Consider the following 10022-nt stretch of genomic DNA (forward strand, 5'->3'; position numbering starts at 1 on the left):
TTTAGCCTTCTCTGGTCAGAATATATTGTTCTGCAATCAAAATGATTTCTGATGTTATATTCGTTGATTGCTCAAATACATTGTGCTTTTTCATCGAAGGCCATGTCAACCTCGAGTGCACCGGTTGGTGGTTGTACATTATCATGTTGATGAATGAAATGGTGTTGATCAATGTAGTGTGGCAGGTGGTCAAGGTTCATGTCCACTGGACACCTAGGTTGGTGAAATTGCAATGGAGGTGGCGGAGGCGACGTTTGTTCGCCAACGCCCTCATCATCGCTTTGGTGATTGATGTGATCAGAGAAATGTTGATCCTCATCCTCACTAAAATCATCCATGTTTTGCTCATGAAATCGTATAATGGGATCTTCGTTAGTGATGTGATGTTCATTTGGATTTGATGTTTGTGTTTGTGGTTGTTGTGAGGGTGACGTAAATTAGGATGAAAGATGGTTTTGTTGGTCAAAGGAGGTTTGTTGGGCATAAAAAAAGAATCATTTTCGGATAATAGTTGTGTGTATGAAGTATAAATGTCAAAGGCGTCTTGTGTTTCGAGGTTGTTGTATGAAGACACTGGATCATTAAGGTACGGTAATTTGTTATGGAGGCAGTAGTTGTAGTTGTGGACATGACGGTTGTGGAGGCGAAGGTCGTGGTTGAGGAATAAGGTCCATAATAGCATAGCATTTGGCTGAATTCAATTGTGGATTCTAGAGAATTGTTTCCATCACACCTCTGAGATCGTCATTGTCGAGTAGTTGTGCTGAAATATAACGTGTCTGACCCTGATGAAATGAAATAGTAACAATTGAGCAACCTTTTTAGTTAGGAGACGATTGTTAATTTTCCGAATCGATTTTGTTAACGTAATAGAACAACTCACGTATATAAATATTGGGTTCACACATGTGCACACCGATCTCTGAACCAGGTCGTCTACAATGTGACCATTGTGGTAAATGACGGTCGCAATTTCTTTAGGTGGAGCCATGGGAGGTGCTTGTGGGATATAAGTGGAAAGACTACGAGAGTTACAAATAGAGGTTTGCTTTGTGAGAATGTTATTGTGTGTGATATGTTGTCAAATGGTAAAATTATATATAGGGTGAGAAAGTTTAGTACGAGAATTAGATGGCAAAGTTAGGTAGGAGAGTTAGATAGGAAGGTTAGGTGGGAGGGTTAGGTGGCAAAGTTAGTTATGAGGGTTAGGTGGAAAAGTTAGGTAGGCGAGTTAGGTGAGAGACATAGGTAAGATATTCAGTGTATGTGAGTGAATACTATGCAGCTGTAGAAATTTCCAAAGATGACAATCTATTTTTTGCATCATGAGTGTTGACCACGCGGATTATTGAGAACCACGTTAATGGGGTAAACGTACGCATGTGAGTGAACAATGTGCAACACCACACATTAATGTACATGACGAACGGTTCGTTGTATCATGAGTGTTGACCACAGTGTTCCGCATCGCACGTCGAGCCCACATGAATTGTTGAGAACCACGTTAATAGGATAAATGTACGCATGTGAGTGAACAATGTGCAACACCACACATTAATGTACATGATAGACTGTCCGTTGCATCATGAGTGGTTGTCCATTGAAGTATAAAATATTGTAATAATGGGATTAACTATGTTTAAGTACCTTTGTAACGGTTTCATGAAGAAAGACCTCAAATTAAGAGAAAAATAAAAAAAAAGTATGTTTCTCACCCTTAAAACAATGTTTAAGTGGTCATCTTATGCAATATTTTAACATCAAAGAATTCAAAAAAAATATAATGTGCACCATTTCCATGGAAAACCACCTCAAAATAGGAGCACAAAATCGAAAAACTATGATTTGAATCCTTCATGCAACTATGCTTCTTAAGTGTCCATGTTTTGCATTTTTTTTAAATTATGTCCAACACATTAATGATACCCGTGACACATTTTTTCCATAGTTTGAATGTCAAAGAATTCAAAAAAAAAATATATCGTATACCAGTTCCATGGACAATCACCTCAAAATAGGATCACAAAATCGAAAGAACTATGATTTGGACCCTTGCAACTATGCTTAAGTGCACATGTTCTAAATTTCTTTTAAATTATATCCAACACATTAATGATATCTGTGACACATTTTTTTTCATAATTTAAACGTCAAAGAATCCAAAAAATATAACGTGCACCATTTCCATGGACAAACCACCTCAAAATAAGAGCACAAAATCGAAAAAACAATGATTTGGACACTTGCAACTATGCTTAAGTGCCCATGTTCTGCATTTTTTTAAAATTATGTCCAACACATTAATGATATCCGTGACACATTTTTCCATAATTTGAACATCAAAGAATCCAAAAAAATATAACGTGCATCATTTCCATGGACAACTACCTCAAAATAGGAGTACAAAATTGAAAAAAACAATTATTTAGACCCTTACAACTATGCTTAAGAGCCTATATTATGCATTTTTTTAAATTATGTCCAACACATTAATGATATTCGTAACACATTTTTTTCCATATTTTGAACTTCAAAGAATTCAAAAAAAAAATATGTCGTGTACTAATTCCATGGACAACCACCTCAAAATAGGAGCACAAAATAAAAAATCTATGATTTGAACCCTTGCAACTATGCTTAAGTTTCCATGTTCTGCATTTCTTTTAAATTATGTCCAACACATTAATGATATCCGTGACACATTTTTTCCATAGCTTGAACATCAAAGAATCTATAAAAAAATATAATGTGCACCATTTCCATGGACAACCACCTCAAAATAGGAGTACAAAATCGAAAAAACTATAATTTGAACCCTTGATACTATGCTTAAGTGTCCATGTTCTGCATTTTTTTAAAATTATGTTCAACACATTAATGATATCAGTGAAACATTTTTTTCATAGTTTGAACATCAAAAAATCCAAAAAATATAACGTGCACCAGTTCCATGGACAACGACCTCAAAATAAGAGCACAAAATAAAAAAATCTATGATTTAGACCCTTACAACTATGCTTAAGTGTCCATGTTCTGCATTTGTTTTAAATTATGTCCAACACATTAATGATATTCATGACACATTTTATGATATTTTGAACATCAAAGAATCCAAAAAAAAATATATCGTGCACTGGTTCCATGGACAACCACCTCAAAATAGGATCGCAAAATCGAAAAACTATGATTTGGACCCTTGCAACAATGTTTAAGTGTCCATGTTCTGCATTTTTTTAAAATTATGTCTAACACATTAATGATATTCGTGCACATTTTTTCCATAGTTTGAACGTCAAAGAATCCAAAATATATATATCATGCACCAGTTTCATGGACAAACACCTCAAAATAAGAGCACAAAATAAATAAATAAAAGTATGATTTGGGCCCTTGCAACAATTTATAAGTGCTCATTTACCCGTTCATCTAAATGCACGGTTAACTAGTGACTCACCCAACTATAAGCAAATTCTATAAATACCACTACAGTTAAAGACATTCGTAACACTTTCAAATATTCATCTCAATTCCTACCACAATGTGTCACCCAACTGCATATGTTTGTGTTTACTACAACGGTCAAATCTGTAACACTAATGAGGACACCACCTTCGTTAGTAACAACACAAAAACTTTAATGGTCAACAAGACCATAACCTTTACACAAATGCTTGAACTTGTTCACCAAAAACTAAACATTGAACCACAACAATATATTAAACATCTCCACTTTCGGTGCCCCATATTTGAGTCATGACAACGTTATATGTACACATCTTTTATTCTGCGAGATGATGCTGATGTTAGAAAAATGTTCAACATTTTTTACAACAATCCATCACTATCATTTGTGGAGTTATTTGTCACAATCTGTGATAATAATAACCCACCAAGCAACCAACATGACTCAACCTCCAATCTTGAGGACTTATTAGATGAATACAAGAGTTGTTGGATCAAAAACCATGATAGTGATACTGACTCCTCTTCCGGACCCGAAGGAAGTAACAAGTCTCCATCTCACGAAACAATATTCAAATGGGATTGATAATCTAGGGATGATTCATGTCTTAGATGTTTCTGCTTTGAGGTTTTCATGTAGTGTTTTATGTTCGTGTTCAGTGATCACTTTACGTAATGAAATAAATTTTTTGTTTAAATTTAAGTTAACAATTTCCAATTTATCCACTTCTACTATAGTAGGTGGCATGGTAACATAATTGTCGAAATTCACAACACTTTGCAATTTACATTATAAACTGTTTAAAAAATTAAATGTCTCACCAACAAAATTGACATAAAATGAACAACTCATAATCTCTTTTTTCACTCTAAAAATTATAATAGATATTTGTTGTATTAATTATTTTGTCACTTTATCATATTTGGCTCATTGTCATTCTTTTATAACCCTCTCACAAAAGCATGGTTCTATGGTGTTGTAGCAGTTGGGGCTAACTCGAGCCTTGGTGGTTTTATCTGCTGGATGTGGTGAGGGAAATCATGAAAACTCATGACATCACTTTCTCAAAGCGACCCAAAATCACTTTGTGGATGCAGAGGGAATTATTTGATCAGGTAATTGCATAAGGAAGCTTACCATTGCAATACTTAGTGGATATTCTTATTCAACTTACTTTGAGCTCACCAACGATGACACCAAATCAATTCTAGTGGTTTCCCTCTTTTCTTTCTTCTCTTCTATAGGTTTCAGTTTTTTTATTCAAACAATTTTAACTAATTACTGACCAATCTACACCAAGAAATGCCTTCACCTACATATGAGACTATGATCTTGATACACCATCATTTTTCAAATACTTAATACTGCGAACGTACTAGTGATTAATTCCCAGCCAATGTTTCCAAGAAAAACAATATCATGTCTAGTGATACGATAGTTAGATAATTTAGCTTCCCCACCAATCATCTTTAACTCTTTGGATAAGAGAAAGGAACTCCATCCGTTATCATCTTAAATCCTCACTCCATAGTTCATAGGAGTCTTACATGGCTTGGCTCTCATCAAAGTAGTTTCAGTCAACGGTTGAATCCAAATTAAATCTTGAATAAAAAAAATTGTCTTCGACATAAGTTCCAAAATTCCCATTCCTCCTATTTGTCCTCCTTTCCTCAATCCATGTTGCATATATATTAACCATGTCCGAGCCTGCTTAAGCACGTAGGAAATAAGGAAGCACAAACACGTCAAAATATATTAACCATGTCCGTGTCGTCGGACACTGTGAACACTCCAAATTGCATTTTACATATTTTATTTAGAAATTACAAATATCTTTCGTAAGAAATATTTTTGTTTGAATTGAATATGATTATTATGAATAATAAAAAAATTCTAAATATTTAATATATTGACAAGACACAACTTAGATTTGAGATCACTAATTAAGCTGAAAAATTCATAAATCAATATAAATAATAATGATATGGTACTTAGTTATATTATAACATTTCATTATATTTTTAATGGCTCGCTCATTTTTTAAATTATAATTGTTACAGGATATTGGTTAGTTAGATAGGTTATTAAGAATGTTTATTAAACTCTATAAATAGAGCTAAAATTTCCTCTTATTTGTATCTTTTATTAATCTTTAATTCAGTAGGATATTTTTAAGAATCCCAATCCTGTATATTCCTTGAGCTCTACAACATTGGGTCTCATCAATTAAGTGTGATTTGTATCTCTTTTCAAAGTTCTGACAATAAATCACACCTTTTCTCGTGACATGGACTAATCATATTATTATTTGCTCCAAGAATTAGAAAAGGGGCCATGTGAAACATGTGATATATATAGCACCCCTTCAACAAGAATTAGAAAAGGGGCCATGTGAAACATGTGATATATAGCACCTCTTTAACAGCGAGTGGGATCCATCAGCAACTTCTTCCATCATTGAAGCTTTGATTTTGTGAGTTTTTTTCATTAGACCTGATCGATTCATCAGTTTACTTATCGGATCATTCAGTTCAGTTTGATTTTTAAAATCATGAAAATAACAGAGTTAAATTGAATCAGATTAAAGTTAGAAAAAGAAATTAACATCCGAAATGAACTTGAGAGAAAAATTATAAATTTTACTAACAAAATTGAAGTTTAATTTATTTATAAAAATTGTATACATATTTAAGATAGAGCTATTTGATAAGTTTAATTCATTTATAATTAATTTGATTAATTTATAAATTTGTTTATTAGGCTTTTTATATATACAATACTCCCTCCGTTATCTTTTATAAGAAAAAAAGTTCAAATTGTTCAAATTTTTTGTTCTTCAATATAAGTTAAACTTAAACTTATTTTTGTCGATTATGTTTAAAATTAGGGGATTTGTGTTTAATATCAAGTTAAATGAAAGGTAAATTTAAAAAAAAATATTTTTTAATTAAGAATGATACAATATAAAATAAATTAACTTTCTTGATAAGTGGGAAATCAATATTTTTTTTTAAGAGAACGGAGAGTATTTCATAAGATTGGAATCTAGAACTTTTTCCAATCTATCTCAACCCTATTAGATCTCAACCCTATTAGGGGATGGGGGGATTGAGGTGGATGTGTGTGGGTGCAGCTTTTCGAAGTTAATAGATACACGTAATGGGGTGTGAAAATTTTATTTTTCATTTAACATTTGTATTGCACAAACAACATTATTGCATCCAACATTATTGAGGGGCTTGCTAGCTAGTTGCTGTGTTCACATTGAGAAGAGGCAACGAACAAAACTATTCCATGACGATGGTGTTATAACAAAAGATGAAAGTTTGAAAAAAAAAAAAAAAGAATTTCAAGTCCCACATTTCTCAGGATAAACACTTAAATATTGTTTCACTCCCCTACATATAGAGAACTCATTTCTTCATTTTGCCTTACCGCAGTTGAGAAACATTTCCTCAACTTTTCTTTCTTCCTCTCATATTTCAGCCGATACATTTCCGACAAACTTCTCCCTCTTTCTTTCTGTCGCTCTATAATTTCAGTTGGTTATAATAGTGACTTTTTAAGTCATATTTTCGATTGGCTATAAAAGTGACTTTTCAAGTCATATTTTTTGGTTGGCTATTAGAGTGACTTTTTTAGTCATATTTTCGGTTGGTTATAAGAGTGACTTTTCTAGTCATATTTTTTGTTGGCTATTAGAGTGACTTTTCAAGTCATATTTTCGGGTGGCTTTAGAGTGACTTTTCAAGTCATACAAGAGGGTGTAATTCTAGAAAGGTTTCCTCAGTGCAGTGGGAATCTTATACAGTGATCTGGGCTGTTTTATCCTGGGGACTTCGTGGTTGATAGTCTGCTTGCACAATTTTTTACAATGCCATGAAACGTCTTAAAGAAAGCGACATTGTCCGCGACTCAACCAGTAATTTTTTCGGTTTGCCATAAACTATTGTTCCAATCTATATTTTTGGCACAATTTTTCGGTTTGATAAGTGGGAAATCAATATTTTTTTTTAAGAGAACGGAGAGTTTTTCGTAAGATTGAAATCTAGAACTTTTTCCAATCTATCTTAACCCTATTAGGGGGTGGGGGGATTGAGGTGGATGTGTGTGGGTGCAGCTTTCCTAAGTTAATAGATAAACCCAATGGGGTGTGAAAAATTTATTTTTCATTTAACATTTGTATTGCACAAACAACATTATTGCATCCAACATTATTGAGGGGCTTGCTAGCTAGCTGCGGCGTTCACATTGAGAAGAGACAACGAACAAAACTATTCCATGATGATGGCTATGCCTATATATATGTTATAGTGTCTGTGTCTCATTAGTCTTAGTGTGGTTAAAGAATGGCTTCTATACAATGGCCATATGAGCAACTTAAAACAGCTTTCTCTGTTTCTACTTTTCATCAATACCTTTTCCTCTTTCTTCTTGTTATTGTTGTGTTAAAGCTAACAAGAAGACCCAAAATCAAACCCAGTTTCAATCTGCCTCCCTCCCCAAGAAAGCTACCAATCATTGGCAATCTTCATCAACTAAGCAAATTGCCATACCATTCTCTTAGAACCCTCTCACAAAAGCATGGTTCTCTGATGTTGTTGCAGTTGGGGCAGACTCGAGCCTTGGTGGTTTCATCTCCAGACGCGGTCAGGGAAATCATGAAAACTCACGACATAACTTTCTCAAACCGACCCAAAACCACAGCAGCAAAAACCTTGCTGTATGGATGTAATGACATTGGTTTTGCATCCTATGGAGAAAGCTGGAAACACAAAAGAAAAATATGTGTCCTTGAGCTTCTGAGCCCCAAAAGGGTGCAGTCACTTAGTCTCATCAGAGAAGAAGAGGTTGCAGAATTGATTAACAAGATACGTGAAGCAAGCTTGAGTGATGCATCCTCCTCTGTGAATCTAAGTGAGTTGCTTATTGAAACAACAAACAACATCATCTGTAAATGTGCTCTTGGAAAGAAATACAGTACAGAAGATTGTCACAGCAGGATCAAAGAGCTTGCAAAGAGGGCGATGATTCAACTTGGAGTTGTCACTGTGGGGGATCGCTTTCCTTTCTTGGGTTGGGTTGATTTTCTAACTGGCCAAATTCAAGAATTCAAGGCTACTTTTGGAGCATTGGATGCCTTATTTGATCAGGTAATTGCGGAGCATAAGAAGATGCAGAGGGTATCTGATCTCTGCTCCACTGAGAAAGACTTTGTGGATATCCTCATCATGCCTGACTCTGAGCTCACCAAGGATGGCATCAAATCAATTCTATTGGTTTCCCTCTTTTTCTCTCCTGTAGCTTTCTTTTTCAAATTCAATCGTTTTAGCTGACTTACTTGCAGACACAATAATTTGGTCACTCCAACTGGTAATTTGTATTGCTCTAGTCTCGAAAGTTTTTTTATGTCTATAAAAATTAGTCCTTAAAGGGGTGAAATTATTTACAAGTTGACAGTAAACTTGATAGTGCGTTGACACTTACAAGGACTAATTTATAGATGTGAGGGTCGGAACAATATATGTTGTTACTTTAGACCAAATTATATTTTAATCCTAAAAATATATAAAAAGCATCATTATAAGCCGTCTTTAAGGCTCATGATTAAAGATTGCTAACTTCAGGACAGTCTAATACAACACAGAATTTTTATATCCCAAACAAAAAGGTTGAGTTCGGAATTACTATTAATATTATTTTTATAATTTCAGGATATGTTTGTAGCAGGAAGTGAAACAACCGCATCAGCACTAGAATGGGCTATGGCAGAGCTCATGAAAAATCCAATGAAATTGAAGAAAGCCCAGGATGAGGTGAGAAAATTTGTAGGGAATAAATCAAAAGTAGAGGAAAATGACATCAATCAAATGGACTACATGAAATGTGTAATCAAAGAAACTCTAAGGTTACATCCACCTGCTCCTCTCTTGGCTCCTAGAGAGACAGCATCTAGTGTGAAACTGGGAGGGTATGATATTCCAGCAAAAACACTGGTATATGTCAATGCATGGGCAATTCAGAGGGACCCTGAGTTTTGGGAAAGACCTGAAGAGTTCATTCCAGAGAGACATGATAACAGCCGGGTTCATTTTAATGGCCAAGACTTGCAATTTATTACATTTGGTTTTGGGAGAAGGGCATGCCCCGGAATGACGTTTGGGCTTGCTTCTGTTGAGTATATTCTGGCCAACCTTCTTTATTGGTTCAATTGGAAGCTGCCTGCAACTCACACATCTGGACAAGACATAGACATGAGTGAAACATATGGCCTAGTTACCTACAAGAAAGAGGCACTTCATCTTAAACCAATCCCCTTTTTCCTTTAAATCCATGGTTTAATTTACTTTAAAGTGATCTATGTTATAAGGAGGGACGGATCCAAACAATAAATATCAGTGTGACTAAAATATAAAAGAAATTATAGACTAAAATATATTGAAAATAAAAAATAATGTTTAATAAAATATTTACAATGAAAATCGTCTACTACCCATTTTTTGAAAATGAACTAAAATAATATCATTGTTGATTATTTCAAGAATATCTCTTTCTATAA

At 34.3% G+C, this 10022-nt stretch overlaps 1 protein-coding gene across 1 annotated transcript; it reads left to right on the top strand.

Annotated features, from left to right (window-relative positions):
• Positions 1-7686: 7686 nt before the first annotated feature.
• LOC114409325 (cytochrome P450 71A1-like) lies at positions 7687-9930 on the top strand. Its single transcript, XM_028372743.1, has 2 exons — positions 7687-8742; positions 9178-9930. The coding sequence occupies exons 1-2, from the start codon at positions 7813-7815 to the stop codon at positions 9790-9792; spliced, it is 1545 nt and encodes a 514-aa protein (XP_028228544.1). The 5' UTR covers positions 7687-7812; the 3' UTR covers positions 9793-9930.
• Positions 9931-10022: the final 92 nt, after the last annotated feature.

This window comes from Glycine soja, chromosome 4, assembly GCF_004193775.1.
Source record: "Glycine soja cultivar W05 chromosome 4, ASM419377v2, whole genome shotgun sequence".
NCBI lineage: Eukaryota > Viridiplantae > Streptophyta > Magnoliopsida > Fabales > Fabaceae > Glycine > Glycine soja.

Excerpts from the sequence above, each read along its gene's own strand:
- LOC114409325 (XM_028372743.1), top strand. The coding sequence starts at position 7,813 with ATGGCTTCTATACAATGGCCATATGAGCAACTTAAAACAGCTTTCTCT. Across the intron at positions 8,743-9,177 it reads GCATCAAATCAATTCTATTG|GATATGTTTGTAGCAGGAAG; the intron begins GTTTCCCTCTTT and ends TTATAATTTCAG.